Source organism: Megalops cyprinoides, chromosome 15 (genome assembly GCF_013368585.1).
Source record: "Megalops cyprinoides isolate fMegCyp1 chromosome 15, fMegCyp1.pri, whole genome shotgun sequence".
Taxonomy (NCBI): Eukaryota; Metazoa; Chordata; class Actinopteri; order Elopiformes; family Megalopidae; genus Megalops; species Megalops cyprinoides.
The window spans coordinates 18063157-18082658 of record NC_050597.1 but is presented as its reverse complement, the minus strand read 5'-3'; the positions used below and the strand labels follow the sequence as shown (position 1 = coordinate 18082658).

At 42.7% G+C, this 19502-nt stretch overlaps 1 protein-coding gene across 3 annotated transcripts; it reads left to right on the top strand.

The window, feature by feature from the left end:
- Positions 1-5801: 5801 nt before the first annotated feature.
- tspan14 (tetraspanin 14) lies at positions 5802-16609 on the top strand. Of its 3 annotated transcripts, none has more exons than XM_036546850.1 (9): positions 5802-5845; positions 8785-8875; positions 11010-11060; positions 11894-12040; positions 12902-13072; positions 13495-13620; positions 13947-13994; positions 14756-14869; positions 15190-16609. In XM_036546850.1, exons 2-9 carry the CDS (start codon positions 8795-8797, stop codon positions 15256-15258), a joined length of 807 nt encoding a protein of 268 aa, XP_036402743.1. In that variant the 5' UTR covers positions 5802-5845; positions 8785-8794; the 3' UTR covers positions 15259-16609. The 3 variants fall into 3 exon arrangements, with proteins under 3 accessions (XP_036402743.1, XP_036402744.1, XP_036402742.1); XM_036546851.1 differs by having other exon boundaries at positions 5810-5912; XM_036546849.1 differs by lacking the exon at positions 5802-5845 and adding an exon at positions 5846-5918.
- Positions 16610-19502: the final 2893 nt, after the last annotated feature.

Genomic DNA, 19502 nt, shown 5'->3' with positions numbered 1-19502 from the left:
GGTGAATATTCCCAGGAGTGGCCGACCTGCCAAAATTTCTCTAAGGGCACAGCGGCACCTCATCCAGGAAAAGATCCCAGAAAAACATCCCAAAGAAATACAGGCTTCTCTAGCATAAATTAAGGTTAATGTTCATGACTCAACAATACTAAAGAGAAATAACACCAAAGTTTGTCTCACATTTGCTAAAAAGACCCTTGATAATCCCCAAGAATTTTGGTATCTGTGGCCAGAGGAGTAAAAGGTGGAATTTTTTGGGGGGTGCAAGTTTTCCTATGTCTGGAGTAAATGTAAATACAGCATTCCACTGCATGAATGTCATACCTACACTGAAACATGGTGGTGGCAGTGTGATGGCATGGGGATGTTTTGCTGCCTCGGGACCTGGACACCTTGCTATTATTGAAGGAAGCATGAATTCTGCTATGTACCAGACAATTCTGAAGGTGAATGTCTGACCATGTGTGTAAGAGCTGAAGCTAAAGCATAATTGGGCGATACAGCAGGACAATTATCCAAAACACAGACGCAAGACCACATCTGAATGGCTAAAAAGCATGCTCATGCTCGAAGATCTACCAATCTGTCAGAGTTTAAGCAGTTCTGCCAAGAGTGGGCCAAGATTCCTCCACAGAGATGTGCAAGACTCATATCAAATTATAGGATGTGTTTAGTTGCAGTTATTGCCGCTAAGGGTGGTCCAACCAAATATTAGCTTTAAAGGGGCATTTTCTTTTTCACAGGGGATCCACTCTGGTTTCTCTTCATCACGTATAAATCTTTTGCCTTTACTTTTTCACAGGAGTGATGTGGATGTATGTTAACTATTTTCACTGAAAGAACAAAATAAACATTAAAATACTGCGTTTTGTGTTTCCTCAGGTTTCCTTTGTGCAATATTACATTTGGATTGAAAATCTCAAACCATTCAGTGCTCCAAATAGGCAATAATAGAGAATATCAGGAAGGGTACAAATACTTTTTCACACCACTGTAAATAGTGATTTTGGTGGCTATGTATGAATTTCTTTCCATAACTTAAATCTTGTAGAGACTAAAATATAATTTTTTATCACTGCATAATTCCATTTGTGTTATTTAATAGTTTTGATGCCTTAACTATTATTCTAAAATGTGGAAAATAGTAAATAAATAAATAAATAGATAGATAAATAAATAATAAACCCTTCTATGAGTAGGTGTGTCCTGTCCAAACCTCTGACTGGTACCGTACATTTGAACTGAGTGTGGGCACTATTTCATATTAATAATGACCCTTATTGTTTTACTCTATTATCTTTATCTGTCTTTATTGTTGCGTGTTAGTTGGTTCAGTGGGTAACAGAAAAATAATCTTGATTATGTAAAAAGCCTTGTCACTTCAAAAATGGTCTTTGCTTATTTCTTTCTGTATCTCCGTTCTTCTGGCTAAGCAGTCACACAACTCACTGTCACTTACTCCTAACTGTATATCCCCCTCCTGGCTACCCACAAATCCCTCCACTGTTAACCTCTCTGCTGGAATGAACCTTTGTCATGCTCTTCATCCCCACACAACTCTTTCTTTTTCCGTCCTGTTTGACACAGGATCAATGAGGGGCCATTGCAGATCTGGAAATGGTGCTATACACACAGGGCGTGCTCAGAAGAAGGAGCATCATGTTGATGAAGTCCCTTAGCTTCTGATTTTATTTACAGAAATCTAATTAGATCTGATTTATTCCTAGTGTAAAAGATGCATATTTTGCACAAAGAAACATCTGCTTCCATGCTTTTATTTTGCAAGAGGAAACCCCTCAGCTCTTGACTTCAAAAATATTCTCCAAGACCATTGTCTGCTTTGTCTTCCAAACAGTCTTGAGGTTTGTGTTTTTCATCTGATGATTTCTTTGAAAGAATGTCAGGGAAAGAAAGGGGAAGCTGAAGAAGAGAGAAAGACAGCACAGAACTAGACTTTCTCACACACTATAGTTCAGCTTTGATCATCCTACAGGCTTCTGCATGAAGGGAGGGTTCACAGTGAGGTTGATGTAAAGAGGTGTTTGTCTGAGGAGATTAAATTCAGTGACGCTCCTGCTTGCTTTCCGCCGAGGTATAATGATAACCATCTCTTCTTTTATTAGACTGGTGGGAGGAGAGGGGGGGAGGAGCAAGGATGAGGATGAGGAGGAGGAGACAAAGGTAGCAACTGAGGATGAGGACAGTACAAAGTGCTATTGGTTGACATGTACAGACACAAAGGTTAAGAGGTCATTTATTCTACCCTCAACCCTGTGTGTGTCAACTCCAAATTCTTCCCCAAGCTTTGCCTTCTCTTTTGCAACTCTGCCCCATGACCTTGTGTGTGTTCTTCTATCCCCTTTCCATTTAAGCCTGCTAGCAAGGATGAGAAATGCACCTATGATGACAGTGCACAGTAATTATTTTTTCTCCTCGAGCTCCATCACCAACTCATTGTTTCATTGCCTTGTCTAAGCTGCATCCATATTGGAAGGTTGAGCGTTCAATTCCCAGTTGAGTCACATGTACCCTCTGTCTAGCATGCATTATTCACCACTTGCACCCCTACACAAAAGGCAGGAAAAGCTCTTGACTTGGACATGGCAGCGTTCTTACTGTTTCATATTCTTCTTTGGTCTGAAAGATTCGAACTTCACATGCCACAAATATACCCCTCATGACAGCTGTCAAAGGTCACTAGCCTTATATCACATAATCTGTGTGCTTTACAGATGGCTTAAACCTTGCAAGAAACACGCTCAAGCATTCCACAGCAGCGTGCCGCCCATGATTCAAACATCTTTTCAGGTTCTTCTATTCACCTGTCTAGCTGCTTAACCATTGCTTGACACTGTTGCTTACAAGCAGGGTGCTTGAGGAGTAAGGAGTTGCATTATAGGATCTGTAGTTTATTTCAGATCATATGATCCATCAAAATCTGTATCCTACACCAGGGTTGTGTAGAGAATGAACAACAAGCCAGAATCCAGTTGTTTTTTATCATGGTCCTTTTACAGTGTATTTTTGTTTCCCTGTATGCATTTGATAGCACGTAATGGTGAACTAACAGTGTTGTTTTGTAAAATTACCTTCTGTGTTGAGTAGTGTGTTCATTCAATAGATTAAACAATGTAAAAATCAAGTAGAAGCTAGGGAGGGAAGTAAGAATTATCAGCTAAATTCCTTTTTCTTAATTACCTAATACCAGTTAAAGGTAAACTAACAGACTTAATGTCTTCTATTGGCTTTGTATTAATTATCTTCAGCGTGTTTCATGGCAACAGGAAGCCTGCTTGTATTAACATTCTGGTAGACATGCTGGGTGCCTATAAAATAACCGTGACAGGAAATGGAGACAGGAAGAGATCAGGTCCTGGGATTGTGTTGTCCTTCCAGAGATGAGGCAGGCAGGGATGTGTTTCAGACTGTCCGCCTATGCTGCTCTCAGTGAAGCAGTAAAAAACACAGCTGAAAGGGGAGAGAACAATCGCAGGAAAGGGAACAGTACATTTTGGGAGATCTAACAGTACTTTTGGCTTTGGTAATGGAAATTATTAATTAATCCCTTGCTAAACATCTGATGGTGTGTGTGTGTATGCATGTGTGTTTACCAGGACTGTATGTTGTATCTTTGTAAGTGTTTCTAGTGTACAATCCTGGCAAGACACTCACACATACAAATCACATATTCTTCATATGGCAGTCCATGCACATTTGCAAAAATAGCTTTGCCACTGACATCAATTTACAGATAAAAATTTTGCTCACATTACCTCACATGAATGAAAAGGCATGTCCACACTGAATGTAAGCCAGTTTTTACCTAGCCCTAAGTCCACTCTTCTGTGTTTCATGAGGCTGACCAGGGGCTGACCCTTAGCACAGACTGGTTTTACTTTTAATGTGTGATGTCTGTCTTAGGAAATTCAGTTATACAATATTGTTTCCATCAGGTCTTTTCTTTGACAAAAGATCATCGGGAGTATTGTGGGATTGAGTTTAACATTTATTGTATATTTTTCTTTAAATCTTATCAGATTTTGATTTCTTACCAGTTTTTGACTGGAAAAAACTCTGCTTCTTAAAGACAATGTTAAAAAACAGCATTATAAACTTCCTCCCTAGACTGTAAGCTGTAGAGTATACACTAATGGCGTCAAGTAAAAAATATATACTGTATGTAGACATTTTATCAGATGAGATTTTAATGAGATACAGAATAGAATAACATTAAGTGGTGCCTAATGAACCCTACTCTAATTAGAATCTGTCTTTGTTAGTATTTTAGCTGTGAGTAAAAGTAGTAGCACTGGCCTGATAGATTGGTTCACATCTTCCCATGTGGCACTGACATTTGGTTGCAATTAAAAAAAAAAAAAAACATGGATGGTGTATTTTAGATTATGTATTTTCCCAAATGGGAAACAGAACATTCAAAACCATCTGATATTTTTGTACAATAAAAGTTTGAGGAAACAGGTACTTTAAAAATCTGTTCTTAGTGTATTTTACCTCATTGCGATGGTCTTATTTGCCTATTTGCCACGAAGGAGGGTTTACGCAACTGCTGTAATACATTCAGCAGAAATGGACATTTGCAAACAGAGGTACACTGATCTTTAGAGGTGTGTGAGAATTCCACTGTAATCACATGAATAGACTGACATGACTGAAAAATCCTCAGTCTTTTTAAAAATGAGTGTCTTTCCAATGCTGTGTAGGCCTACAACCTATGCACAGCTGGGGGTGAGAATGGAAGGGGATCAAACACACGGAATAGAGAAGCTCGTGACAATAGCTGGAAGTGCAGAGAGACAGAAGAGTCAGAGTCATGTTCTTTTCAGAGTAATTTCACTGGGCAGTATTGTCAAAGCAATATTGAACTTTATAGATTATCCATCAAATCAACATTTTACGCGATCACTCCATGTGACATAATAATTTTGAACAGGAGGCTCCCAGTTAACATGGTTACATTGCCGCAACGTAATTTAATGACCAAATTTAGGTTGCTTGCTGCAACGTCAAGTCGGACGTGGCGGTAACGCGGAAAGTGAAAAGTGCCATTTCGTAACGGCAACCTAATTTTGTGACGTTATGGCGATCATCTACCCAGCTAACACGCAATGTTGCAACAACGTCGCCAGTAAGTGCTCATTTGGTCTCCGCGACATTACCTTCTGGCGACGTTCTTGTGACTTTCCAGCAACGTTTTTAAGACAATGTTGCCATTTGGCACCGTGAATAACGTTGCCGCGATGTCGTGCCCTGATCGGAGATTTCCGGAAATGACTGGTCAACCTTTGTTTTTTTAAACAACTCGCAGGTGACAAAGGCTACATGAATTTCAATCTAGCTCTTACATGGCATTACATGGTATGAAAATACAAAATAGCAGAGACACTAAACAATAGGGACAAGCGTACGACATCCTCACAGAAAAGAAGAGCCACGAGTGTAGCAAAACTCTTTGTTGTATTACGTGCTGTTTGTTCAAAGTGAGTAGGCCTACACTGCTGAAAATCGTAGATTAATTGTACGTGAAAAAAGATGGGAAACTGATCAAAGTAACCGTCGTAGCAAGTTTCTTAGAAAGTTCTTAGACGTGGTTATTTGGATATTTCTGTTCAAATAGAAACTGGTGATATTTGCAGAGTATGGACACAGGTCGTTCTAAACGCGTGAGGAAATTGGTTTTGTTTGATTTACGCCAACGCGTCCTGGAGGGCTGGAGCGTTACGGAAAAGACGCTGGGCGTGTCCTGAACGGGAAGCGTGTCACTACAGCGAAACTCTCCAAAGACTTTTCAAACTGCAGTGCAAAGGCGGAGTGCATGAACAAAAAGGTGAATGTCGCGGATGGGAGTTTGTAATAAACGAAGATAAGGTTCAGATCAGGTCTGAGATTCGAGAGTAAGTGTAAGTGAAAACTAAAAATTTGACTCTCCGGTTTGACAAGATGCTGGGGATTTGATCTACGGTTAGCGAGCTATGTCTAGTTAGCCTGTTAGCTAACTTAGCATGCTACACAACACAAGTTCTTTCGAGAGCGAGTGGGAAGCTAAAGTTAGTTAGCTAACATTAGATGTGTCACAAACAAGATCGCGTGGTATCGATCTGACATTATTCTGGAATAAAGTAGCGTAACTTTAGCAAGATAACCTTAGCTAACTAGCTGCCCGCTGTTCTCTGGTTGTTTTTGTTTACCATTTGCATTACCGAGACCCTGATCGGGTTTAGCTAGGGAGAGCTGGATGTTTAGTTAACGTTAACTAATTTTCTCGACAGTATTCTGTTCAGCATAGCAGGAAAGCTTGCTGTTACGTTTCCGTGTAACGCTTAGATAACTAAATTTGATTAGCACTTATCTGGCCAACGATAGTTGTTTTTTTTTTTTTTTTCCATTGTTGATTTAGCTAGCTAGCTAACTCCACTTGCTCTGACTTCGATGATGGCAGTGTTATTGCTGCAGAGCTAACTTAACTAGCATAGTCATCCTAACTAGTTAACTTGTCTGTTAACTATTGCGAAAGACCTGTTGTCTTTTGTGAGAAGCACAAAGATTGCTAAATCAACCAAGAGTCGTTTCTGTAAAATATACCTTCTAACTTAGCCCGAAAAATGTTCTAATAAAGGGACAACAGTTACATTGGTTTTACAGCTGAAAGTAAGACAACTATGAAGTTGATGTCAGGATGGATTGGTTATTTTGAATTGACTATATCCTAATTTCTATGGTGCGTGAACTGGGTCGCTAATTTTTTTGTGATTGAGGGGGGGAGAGGGTGGGTATATTTAGACCCTGTCTGAATCACTTTGATAACACAGTGAAGCGCTGCATCAGACCCCAGAATGTAGCCGAATGTTTCGCAGAGGGGCCATGACGTCACGCTAGCCAAGACGATTGGCAAGATAAATGCATTCTCAGCATTTTCTTGGCTTGAAGCCTTCAGAGCTATTCGACAGTTTAACTACCGTGCATATTTTTAGATTGGTTTAAGTGTTGGCTGATTTTTACTGAACAAACATGAGCAGTGTATATCGATTTATAAAAAAGTTACATTGCTAACGCTATCTCAGATACGTCCCTTGCACCGCTTTTGGGAATTTGTATTGGATTTCAGTACCCTGCTCTGCCAAAGAAACACAATTGATACCTGTCTCTGGCAGACCAGGGGAACACCATGCCACCATTCTTACGGTAGTATCGACTTTCTGGGCTCAAACAAGAAAACTTGAGTTCATTGACAAAAGGGGTTGCGATCTAGTCATTCTTACTGATGGTTCTGTGCATCACATAGCCTACCTTTTGTGCCAAATTTTCGAGAGAAATATCTTGTCGGTAGTATGCGCTAGTGGAGAAATGCATTTCGAGGTGTTTGCTGAACATTTTTGTGGCTAGGTTGCTTGTAAATTCAGGGCAGCTGTGTCAGTTTAGCATCATTTAATGTACAATGGATAATTCATGACCTTAGACAGGAGGCAGCACTACTTCCAGCATACCGCTGACAGAAAGGTGGTATTCTTTTGAGCTAGGGAATTCTCTGCCTGTTTCTTTTTTTGATTTTCACCAGCTGTGAAAAATTGTGTATTTAATAATTAATTACCAAAACACTGAATTGTTATATTAAAACATTATTTATTTTAGAGCATACATACATTTAAAAGTATGAACACATGTCTTAATGAAATTTCACATGAAACATTTGCATGGTAGTAAGCCTGTAGGCCTATGTAATACTCAGCCACCTGGCATTTGGAGGTAAACAGCCAATCACAGTGCAATCCACTTGCCTTTGCTTAAGCAAGTCTAAGGGTAGTTATTAAGAAAAGGTAGCACTTGCAGTAGTAAATTATTGTTTTAGGAGCTTTTCAACAAGCCACTGATGCCACAACTGTTATGCACAACGTAGTGAGAAAGCTGACCAGTAAACCACAGTTTATTTCCCATTTTTTACTGTAGGTGAAAGGCCTCAGCTGCCATTGGGTAACTGAAGCATCTTGGACAGAAAGTGTGCTTAAAGTTTGGGAGGACTATGTATGTTAAGGCTGCTTTGTTTGGGACTTGCGCCCTTTTAACTTAAAATACTGCATTTGACCAATCAACATAATGTGTCTTTTAAAAACGTAATCATGGAACTTGGGATTTCACCAAGAAGTACAGCAAATGCAGTTTACACCACATACTTGCTTTATCGTTGAGTTCTGTGTTAAAGGAGACACTGCCTGTATTCTTTTTCTTACCTTGTGGTTCCTTGTTGTCCCCCACTCTACCTAATCTATGACCTCAGCATGTTCTCTGAGTAAGTGTAGTGTGTAACATTTCACTTCTGTGTCTGTCAGTTTTCAATTCCATTTTTTGTTTACACTGTAAACCTGATTTTTAACAGCAGTAATGATAATGGAATGTATTTCTAAAGCAACCAATCTTAGATTTAGTACAAGGTACTTTACATAGAAGAATAGCAATAAACATAAACATTTTTGCCAAATCATGTGGATATTTTAGCAAACAGGACAGTCTTATGGTAACCTTTTTGTAGGTTGGAAGTTAGCAACTGAAAACTTTTTTGCCTTCACTGTAGTGAGGCATTGGAATTTGCCTGTTCCAGAGAAAGGAGTGTCACATCTGGCCCAACTACAACTGTGTAGGCAGCCTCCTGTGACCCCTGGAGATGTCCCATCAAAGTGCAGATCAATCCCAGCTACACTTATTCTCAACTCTTTGGTATGAGAAGACCCAGTGACCTTTTCCCTTTTCTTCCCTCCCTTTCTCTGTCCACAGGAGGAAAAAGATGCATTATTACCGGTATGAGACTGCAGAGGTCAGCTGTTGTTTTAAGTACCTGATGTTCAGCTACAACATCATCTTCTGGGTGAGTAATGGGTAATGAGAACAAGTGAGTTGGCGGGTGTCCTAGGTTGATGACTCGCATTGTGGTTTATTTTAGTCTCTCTTCACAACATACATTGTCTGTCATTCATCTTGAAGTGGCTGTCATGCCATTTGTGCTTTATCGAAAGAAATCAAAAAGCACACACTATAGACAGGATTTATGTGTAGTCTGTTCTAGCAATTCCTCAGTTTTTCCAGACTTGAATTTTATGTGTCAAGTTTTTTCAAGGGTGCACATCTTTCTTTTTTCTAAATATCTTCTCAAATGTAGCTTGTGACTCCAAGGGTAAATGGTAAATGTAAAGTGAATATGCTTCTAACATGACAATTAGTTAAACATTTAAGTAAAACGTCATTGTGAATGATCACAATGCAGGAGATGTGGTACTGCCTTTGGGGTGGTATGCAGCCCACTGCTAAATGAAAACAAGTCACATATATGCGCACTATTTAAAATGTTTTGACTGTTTTCTGCACTAGTTGCAGTTTGACTCACATGTAATAGTATATCATGGGACCTGTTTAGACTGCATGCCCTGAGGCAGAGCAGTGGGAGAGAGGAGTGTAGGGTATAGTAAAAATGGCTGCCCTTCTAGGAAACCAGCCATGTTGCATGCGGCAGTGTGGTTTAACGACTTTCTGAGGAACTGACATGGCACCCAGATTGCGAGTCAGTGCACAGCGACCTTGTATTATGAAAATCAGTCTGTTCTTCCTCATGCCTAAGAGCATCTCTTTGTTACATGTTCCATAGTTCACCTGCAGTAATTGTGTTTTAAAATGCTGTTTCCTCCTCAAAGCTGCTTTGGAATCAGCACTTGTACCTCAGGTCTGTCTGACTGATTAACTCTGAAGTGAGATGGGTGCAATCCTCTGATATACTGGCACACTGCCAAGTGAAGTGGGTGCTCACAGGAGGATAAGTGATATTCCACTGATGTCATCCAAGCAGGTCATAGACATCTGACAAAACAGAGAGTGGCTAAGACCAGTAAGATAAGGAAACCCTGGCAAACCTAACCACCCATGTGCCTGGCACAATAAAGCAAATTTATTCCATCAGTGTGAGATCCCAGTCATTGTCAGTGAATGACACAACCCATTTTGAACCCTAGCAGTAGGGATGAGTCTGCGCTCAAAGCGAACACCTTGCCTACAGAGCCACTTGGGACCCCTGCCATAACTCATGGTAGCGGCTGCTGTCGTGTGGGGTATCTCTGTCTGAACTCCATGGCTCTGTGGGCTGGTCCATGAGTCCTGAATGGATATGTGTCCTACTAAGTAGCCAATCAACAGACATAAACCCAGGGTACAGGGAGTGTACCAGGGTGACAGGCAGCTTGAAACAGCAAGGCCATTGTGGAAAAACACTTTTGACCATGATAGAATCCAACTTTCATTTTTTAGACCCAGTAAGGTTTCCATTAACACGTTTCTGATTTGATGGTCGTATGCAATGTTTCTTTCATTCCGCTGTGTAAGCCAGGACTTTCTGCTGCTGCTTCTTCTGCCATCTCCCTGTTTTCTGCCAGTATGGGAGATGCGAATATGACCGCAAAAGGCGCACATCCTGTTAGAGAGCCCAGTGATAGCCGTCGGTTTCCTGCCGGCCCTTGTCTGCGTCAACAGGAAACATAGAAACTGTGGCTGAGGTGAAGTGAGACCTCACCATTTGCACTGCAAGGGTGGAGCTCGAACCTGCGATAACCACACTTGCACCCTGTCACCCTAGCTTCCTGTTTTTGCTATTCTCGGAAGCGCGACTGGGCTGTTTCCATCAGCGTGTTAAAGACTGCACAGATACTGCACTTTTAAACCAGGTCATCATTTAAATTTGCCATCAGATTATTATAATCTTCCTCGTTGAGAATTGTGATAGGGTCACTACTGAAGCATTTAGTGAAGTTAGTGGTGAATAATTGGTCCTCTGACTTCTGAACTCTTTTCCCTCCATTGTCTGTGGACCATGGGCTGCAGAGCAGCTCATGGAAGTGAAACCACTGTCTGTTGTGCAGAGGTGAAGAATGGCCTTTGGTCCTCTCTGAGCCTTGCCCTCATTCTGCCTAGTGAGCACACATACATACATAAATTCATGCATTCATTTAATTTTGCAGCTAGCTGGAGCGGCATTCATTGCTATCGGGTTTTGGGCCTGGAGTGAGAAGGTAAGCTGTTTGATGTTCCCTGCCATGCAAACGTCCTTGTGCACGAGACTCCACCTTCCTCATCAGTTTTATTCCAAGGAATTCTCTACTTTAGCCCAAATGAAGCAATGAACTATGAAACAGATGGGTTGACAGATTAAACCTGTCAACACAAAAATTCTGAGTGATGTTTACAAGTATCTGGGTGTTTGGTTACTTATCGATGGTGTGTTAACAAGGTAACGCACAGTGAGTAATGTATGAGAAGCATTAAAAAAATTTTTTTTTCATTCCAGGCATCTACTTTCATTCTGAGTTCCTTTGACGCTGTTTTACACTGCTGTTGGAGTCAGTCTCCACCCCTCTAATATTGTAGCCTTAAATGTTTATATGCTAATTGCATTTCATTTCCACTCTGTAGTGCATACTGTGCAATGGAGTGAGAATGCTTTTAATCAGAAGTTTGAGAGAATCCCTGTTCTGTGAGAATTAAAGCTCCTCTTGATGATTAGCTCTGTTCAAGTGTGATTGTCAATGATGAGCTGCAGACCATTGAGATAATTTCACTCTTCAAGTTTTATGGGACTGGAAGGTCTGTAATGTGCTTATACAGTGTGTTCCCTTTGATTATCATTTAATTACGAAACATTACCGTAGTCAGAAGCCAGCTTTTCAGTTGTAACTCCACCATTATTTAAGTGCCAGATTGCTTTTGCGATTAAGTTTGCTGCAGTTGATTACTTTGCTGCAGTTGAAAAGATTAGTGTTTGAGTTGGTCCCTCTCTGCTGCTGATGTGAGAAGAGGAAAAAGATGACCTTCATTGTCAGGTTACATTACCTCATATCCCCACCAGGGTGTGCTGCTGGACCTGACTCAGGTCACGCGCCTGCATGGCTTCGACCCGGTTTGGTTGGTTCTGGCGGTGGGCGGCGTCACCTTCATCCTGGGATTTGCCGGCTGCGTGGGCGCGCTTAGGGAGAACATCTGCCTGCTCAAATTTGTGAGTCATGGTCTAACCCTTTTCTTCGGCCCTTCCTACCTCGGGAACTCAGCTTTCACCCCACCCCGCCCCTGTGTTCCGCCTAATCTCTGCCCCACCCCTCACTCCATTGCTTTTGCCTCCCTGTTCTGTTCTGCTTCTCAAATGGCCCATTATACTGCCCCCTGCTGGGGTGTTTGAGCCTCTGTCTGGTACGGCAGAGAAAAGGTTGGCCTGCCTTATCAGTAAAAATGCAGTGAGCCCAGTCTGCTTTCATGCATGCGTCTGCACTCCTGTGTTTCAGTGGCTGCTGGTGCTGAAAGGCAGTAATGCCACAGTACTGAAACGCTGAAGGCGCCGCAGCGTTATTAATACTCTCAATAGCTGGTAGGTAGGAGAATGTTAGCGCTCGGCGCTTCAGACACGCCCATAGCCTTTGCAATCAAAGTCAGGCGCGGCCTTTAATGGAGGTCTGAATGTGCCATGTGCGAGAATGCTCCGTTTAACACAAAGCACCGGAAGAGGAGCTTTTGTTTAACCGCAGCAACCTAAACTATTCACCTGATAGTGCCTACTTCAGATGGCATGTCTGTGCGGAGACACTTGGTTAGCTTCTGTAGCTTTATTAGGAAAAGGCCCCGCAATCAGTAGTGTACAGCAAGGGGTTTGTGGGAATGAAGCTAATGTTTTGTGCCTCCTGTATTGTGCTGTATTGTCTTTAAATGTGTTCTGATTCCATCAGGGGTTGAGGATGGGTTTTGATGAGGTTTATCAAAGGGACCTGCTGTCATCAGTGATGGGGAGTGGAACCGAGCAGGATTTGCATCATGGTTAACCACTCGCATGCTCAGTCGGTAATGGAGTGCCTCGTCTGCCTCTCAGTTCTCAGGTGTCATTGGCTTTATCTTCTTCCTGGAGCTGACGGCAGCCGTGCTCGCCTTCGTCTTCCAGGAGCCCCTGAAGGAGTGGATCAGCGAATTCTTCCTGGCCAATGTCAAAGCCTACAGGGAGGACATCGACCTGCAAAACCTCATTGACTCTCTGCAGAGGCTGGTGAGGAAGCTCACACTCAGTGCCTCAGAGAGCGGTGGTGTTCAGATTCACTTTCAATGGCTACTTACTGGGCTTAGAGGAGTAGTAATTAATAGTCTCAGAGTTTGCACGCATAGATTGGCTCTAGATTATGCAGAGGTTTATAGGTTTTACAGAATTACTGTATTCTCAATATAAAGTGTTTATAGAGATAGACATCCTGTTGTCTCGGTGTAGTTCACAGGATTTAAAGTAATATGTGCTGTAGTCTCAGTGTAGCCTTCAGGATTTACAGTAATAGATTGCTGTAGTCTCACATGCATTGAGTCATTTTGGGTGTGGCCTGGGTTGAGTTATTTTAAGCACACGCCTTTACAGAATGTGTCTGTAATAACAGCAGAAACTTAGGGTGTCAGCCTCTTAGGAATCCTCTTTGATAACAGAACCATTGCTGCGGAGCCAACACACCTAGTGACTGGGACCTGAACGTCTACTTCAACTGCTCCCAGCAGAACCCCAGCAGGGAGCGCTGTGGAGTGCCCTTCTCATGCTGCCTGAGTGACCCAGCAGTGAGTGACTCAGCCGTCTGTGTGTCTCTGTGTGTGTCTCTGTCTCTGCTGTCTGTGGCAGTGAAGATATTACTCTCACCAACATCTGTCAGTGCCACATCCGTGCTGTCTCCCCCTCTTTCTCTCTCTCTCTGTCTCCCCTTGTTTCTCTCACTCGCTCTGGTACCGTGCTCTCTTTGCAGCACTGTGTGACGCTCCTGGCTCCATGCGTGACACTGTGTGCCTGTTTGACACAGTCTGTGTGACACGGCAGTCTCTGTTTTTGTGTGAGTGTGTTGACATTGCCTGTGCGGCGCTGTGCTGACCCTGTCTGGTCGTTTCCACAGGACACGGTTGTGAACACGCAGTGTGGCTACGATATCAGAATTAAAAAGGTAAATACGTTTAGTGTTCTTCTGTTGAAACTGAGACACGTTCTGGCTCAGACTCAAAGCGCACTAAAGTTCTGTCACGGTTGAAGGTGACTTTTTCCCTGTTACTGAGTGTTATGTACCTGACCTGAAGGCAGATTTCCATCACATCCTCACAAACCACACATAAGTAACAAAAACATCAGCTTCTGTAAGATGTATTTGCTCAGTCTCCCAGTGTTTAAACTTACATCTACTCTGGGAGCCTGATTTAGACTCTGTATTCTTTATTATTTTCTCTGATGATTAATATAGTGATGTACTGCCAAAGGAGTGTTGGCTATAGTACAGAAGAATAAAACAAGAAAGAGTACACCAAAGGTCTCTTCTGGTATAGAAAAGAAAAACTTGAATCAAAAATAAAAAAAGTACAACAGCATAGCTGAAAGAGTACAGCCAATATGCAGATTAATACACAACATGCACCATGACTACATCAGTGCAGTAGGATATATCTGTCATTGGGCAGTGTTTGGACATGCGACTACCGTTTCCTTTTGTACTTGAGGCACTGTGTATAGTGCTGCACTACTAAATAAACTGGTGTTTTTCAATGCATCTTGTGTATTAAAAGGGTTTGATCTGCGGATGGGAGTTTTGGTGGAGCAGTACTGTAGATGTATGTATGTGTGGGGGTAGAGTTATCACCTGGCAGCAGGGCAGAATGTTGGATTAAGATGGCTGTGAACAGGAAGCCTGTGTGATAACCTCTGTCTCTGCTTCAGGGTGATTGGAGCGACACTATCTACACCAAAGGCTGTATCCCCGCCCTGGAGGAGTGGCTACCCCGCAACATTTACATTGTGGCTGGAGTCTTCATCGTTATCTCACTGCTGCAGGTATGGCTCTCTCCACTGTGTGTTTGTGTGGGACGCACTGTGTTTGTGTAGGACAAGCTGCTTTGGTTTGAGATGTGCCGTGTTTGCGTGCTTGAGTGGTACGTGCTGTATTTGTGTTGTACATGTTATGTTTGTGTGGGACACGCTATGTTGGTGTGTTTGTGTGGGATGGTGGCGTGTGTGTATGGGATGTGGTGTGTTTGTTTGGGATGTGCTGTTTTGGTATGTTTGGTGCACACTGTGTTTGCGTGCTGGTACCGGATGATGTGTAAGCACTGCTCTGTATGGTTCCTCATGCCTCTCCTCGGCCTTCTCTGCAGATGATGGGAATCTTCCTGGCACGTACACTGATCAGTGACATTGAGAAGGTCAAGTTCAGTTATTACTGAGACATCAGAAACCTCTGGTCTGCAGAGGGCTGTGCTGGACAGAGACTGTCCCCAAACTTTTGCTCTCATCGGCTACGGCCAGCCTTCTCTGTCTGTCCTCACGCTTCATTGGGGACTGCTGCACCAGGGGGACAGCGACACTGTATACGCCAGAGATAGGAATGGACAATGTTTCTGGAAGAGTTTTTTCCTCTGGAGTCCAAATGGATTTTAAGTGAAGAACTGCAATTTGTTTGTTTGCCTTGTTTCATTATTATTATTTGTTTGTTATGGTGAATGTTTTTTCCCCTTCACCAAGTGAGAACTGCTCATCTCATGATCTCCAAAGAGCAGGGAGTGAATGTGAAGACCCACCTTTCCAAAGAGCACTGGTTTTCATTCCTGGGGTCTCCTGCTCTCTGCTGTAGGAAAGCCAGCAGTGTGGACACTTCAACTTAAATGGGGTTCATTTTGTCTACAGTTATAACCCATCAGGAATGCACCCTGTTACCATCTCATGACCTCACAGCACTGATCATTCCATTCCATTTCATTCCACAGCAGCCAGGCCTTATGGCCAGGTCTCACCTCTGTAGGGCCTATATCAACTCGTGATCATAAAGACCAGGTCTTAATATATCCGGAAAATGGCCTACAAGAACCTTCTGTGCCTTCTTTAGGGGTGGGACACATCTTCCTTTTGTTTAGAAGAAATACAGTTGTTACACTCCTTGCTCCTGCCCCTCACCCTGGTTGTCCCATTTTGGAAGATGAGAGAGTATTCTTTCTTGCCTTCTGGTCCAGTGGGCACTGGGACCATGCAGGGTGCATATCTGACCAGGTAGGAGCACAGTCACACTACATACCCAGGCAGAATCCGAGAAATACAACAGTGACCAGGAAATCGTGATTTCATAGCTGTAAATGTAATATCTGAATGAAAGAGGTGGAAGGGCAGACTCCTCTGCAGTGCAACTGGCTGTGCTAACATTGTCACAGGAGATGCTCCAGTATCAGGCAAGAGTAGGAGAGCTGAGCGCAGGCTGGCCTCCTAAGAGAGCTCACGGCCTTTTAGATTCGGTTTGCATTATGTGTAATTACATAGTGACTGCTCTGTCAGAAAGTTAATAATTAGCCACCTTACTGGACTGGAACATCTACATGATATAATAGTAATAATCATTAGAATAATAAAGAAAATAGTGGTAGGAATGACTACATATTTAGTCAGCTGAAGCAACAGAGTAAATGTGGGTTAGCGGTGATGAGTGAGGTTGCTGTCATAATGATGATGTTGGAGCCGATCGGGAATCTTCGTGATGTAGCAGCTGAAGTTCTGAAGTGTTTCCATGGTGACATTGAGCAGTACAGGGGGGTTCGTCTTTAGCTGTCTGACTCACTGTAGGTAGTGATAAAGTTTCAGCAACAGGCAGACCCCTGTAACACTGAGCCACTCAAGGCCTGAGAGAGAGAAGGTGTAGACAGTCATACAGCCAGTGTAAGTGCTCAGGTAAGATCACAACCACCTTCCTGTTCCCAACATGGAAATAAAGCCCAGGAAAGGAATAGCAGTAACTCTAATACCATTGTAAAAACCCACATATGCACTTACACAAAAACTGCTTTGTCAAAGATATAATTGTACGGCTGTTGACAAATTGTTAATGACCTGTAAAAGCTGTGTGATTCCCCACCATCTGTTGGTCATCAGTAGAGGACAGTCTTTCTGTCTGTCTCCAAGGCTAGAGTTCTCATACAGTGACAGATATGCCTCAGTCTTCCCTTTCAGCCTGACTGCCCTGTCTGAGACCGACCTCGACTGTTCTTCCATAGTATTTGTTAGTTAGCTTGATTTGCAAGAGCGTCTGGAATACTTTTCTTGCAGAAAGATATGGTTCCAGGGGGTGTACAGCAGGCAGGGTTAACCTGTCCCAAGGTGCTGATGGGAACCGAAGTCTAGAATGGGTGTGAATGTAGTCTACAGCTGCTAGGTATGTACTTCACTTCCCATCAGTCTTCTTTTGTAGAGCTCTACTTTGTTTAACATGATGTCACACAGTGCCAGATAATGTCATTGGCACCCCAAGTGCCTGAAGGGTTCTCTGCCAATGTGGGTGTCCAAAGAAGCATTGTGGAAGACATTCTCTAATTTTGACAAAAGGGACCTTTGTTACATATATAGACATATAGAAAATGAAACAGATCTGTGTCTTAAAGTTGGAATATTTTGTAAATATAATGTCATTTCTTGTCAGCATGTTTTACAATAAAAATCAGCCTTTTGATTTTTCTAGCCCTCTGAATGTTGACTCATTTGCTTTATCATGAAGCTTGCCATTAATTTACAAATACTGTGGAAGTAAGTCATTTTCCTGTATTCCATCTGAATGACACAGCAGTGGGGAAGGGAGATGCAGGCCTCTTGCCTCTCTCTTAGTACACTGTGTACTCCGGGCTCACTGTGGGTTGTGTGGATAGACAAATTGATGCCTTATTTGTTGCTTCAGAAGCATAAATTTCTGTTATCCCAGATCTCAGTGTACTTATACCAGATCACATGCAACATTGGTCAGATATAAAAGAGAAATGTCATGTGACAACCTGCTCATGGCATGCTGTTTAACACTGACATAAATTCAGTTAACTTGTTTCTGTTTTCTCTTTTGAGCGTTACGTCTTTACATATGAAGATTGAGGTAATCACGTAATATTCAAACCATTACATAAACCTGCTTTGGTGGTTTGGAGCCCTCTGGTGTTCACAGTGGCCTCTGGTAGCTTGTCATAATATTATGATTACAATGTTTTTTCCACCTGTCAAGAATTTGCTGAAAAGTTCGAATGGTGTTCTGTTGTTTACGGCAGCTCTTGCAGTTCTTCTGGGAGAGTGAAATTTCAAGCATGAATTTTCATTGACATTTTCCTGTGTTCCTGCTTTTGGAGCCTTGAGAAGTGTGAATCTGGATGAACAAGATGCAGTGTCAGGGTGTTAAGCACATGGATTGCTGTTGGGAGCAGAATGACATCTATCTGTTCTCATTCATTTCTGTCAGGTTAAAATGAACATTCAGGCCCTGGTAGTAGGAACTTGTATGTTAGTAAAGAGACGGATTTGTGAGTAGGTAAGGTAAATTAACTATTAAATTAGAAAATAACTCTTTAAAATACTTTATTCAGACCTGGAGGTGATTGAAAGTATATGTTTGTTTTTCTTTGCAGGCCAGTTGTGAAAATTCAGGGCAGTGCACTTTAATAAGGGAGTCTTCTTGAGCCAATGGATAGAATATTACAGCAGTGACTCATCTCAGCTCAGCCTGGGGAGAGACTGGCAGCGTCTGATTGGCTCATGCTGTGATAATGAGCAGGTTTCTGCACAAGATCTATGCTGTGGCCATTTAAAGGCAGGTCTTAGAACTGTAGGTTAATGGCAATGCCGAGACATGCAGTTGAAGCCCAGGCATGATTGCATTTGAAGAAAAAAAGGCAGCAGATTAAAGCAAAAAAACTAAATGAGGCTATTTTTTCCATTAAGGGAGGTGAAGGAGCGTGTGCTAAACCTAACCCTGAAGAGTAAAAGCAGACAAACAGCCCGTCATCTCATATCAGTGTTTCCTGCTTGGAGCAGCGATAGGAAAAATTCCAACTTCCCCATGAGTTACAGCCTCTGTCTCGTTATCCGCTGTGAAACGACAAGTGACCAAATCATTGATGAGGCTGGTGTTTACAGTATTTATTTCGTCTTCTGTGCCACACAGTTCATGAGTGTTTTTTCCCTCCCAAAATAGAAAAACACCACAAACTGTGTGGCAAAGCTGTGCTCAAACCCGCCTCAGCAGCGCAGTGTGGACCAGCGCTTCCGAAGGACAAAGGCAGCCCACAGGGTTATTGACGGAAGCTCATTATTACAGTGGCTCTTGCAGCATGCAGTGAGGACAATATGAAAGCTGCCGGGTCGTTAAAGCCACTTGCAGGAGCTCAAGCTGTGTTTACTGGTTACGGCGCCTGCAAAGGGAGCGTCTCATTGGCCACGGCATTGTGGATCGCAGAGCGCTAATAAGCCGCCCGAGAGGCCGGGCTCCGGTTACGCCCGTGGAGACCGTAAGGCAATCCCCTGCATGGAAACTCGCTGGTGAAGCCAGCCAGGGACTGCAGTGGAAAACAAGGAAACTGGATCTTTTCTCCCGGGATGGGAGGAGAACCACGGGCCAGCTCTGGTGCTACTCCGCCCCCCTCCGACCCCCCGACGTCCGTTTGATATCCCCTCT

What these genes read in the sequence shown, in the direction of transcription:
- tspan14 (XM_036546850.1), top strand. Translation starts at nt 8,795, where the DNA reads ATGCATTATTACCGGTATGAGACTGCAGAGGTCAGCTGTTGTTTTAAG. An exon ending in TTTGGGCCTGGAGTGAGAAG is followed by an intron (nt 11,061 to 11,893) that starts GTAAGCTGTTTG and finishes TATCCCCACCAG; the next exon opens with GGTGTGCTGCTGGACCTGAC. An exon ending in TCGTTATCTCACTGCTGCAG is followed by an intron (nt 14,870 to 15,189) that starts GTATGGCTCTCT and finishes CCTTCTCTGCAG; the next exon opens with ATGATGGGAATCTTCCTGGC.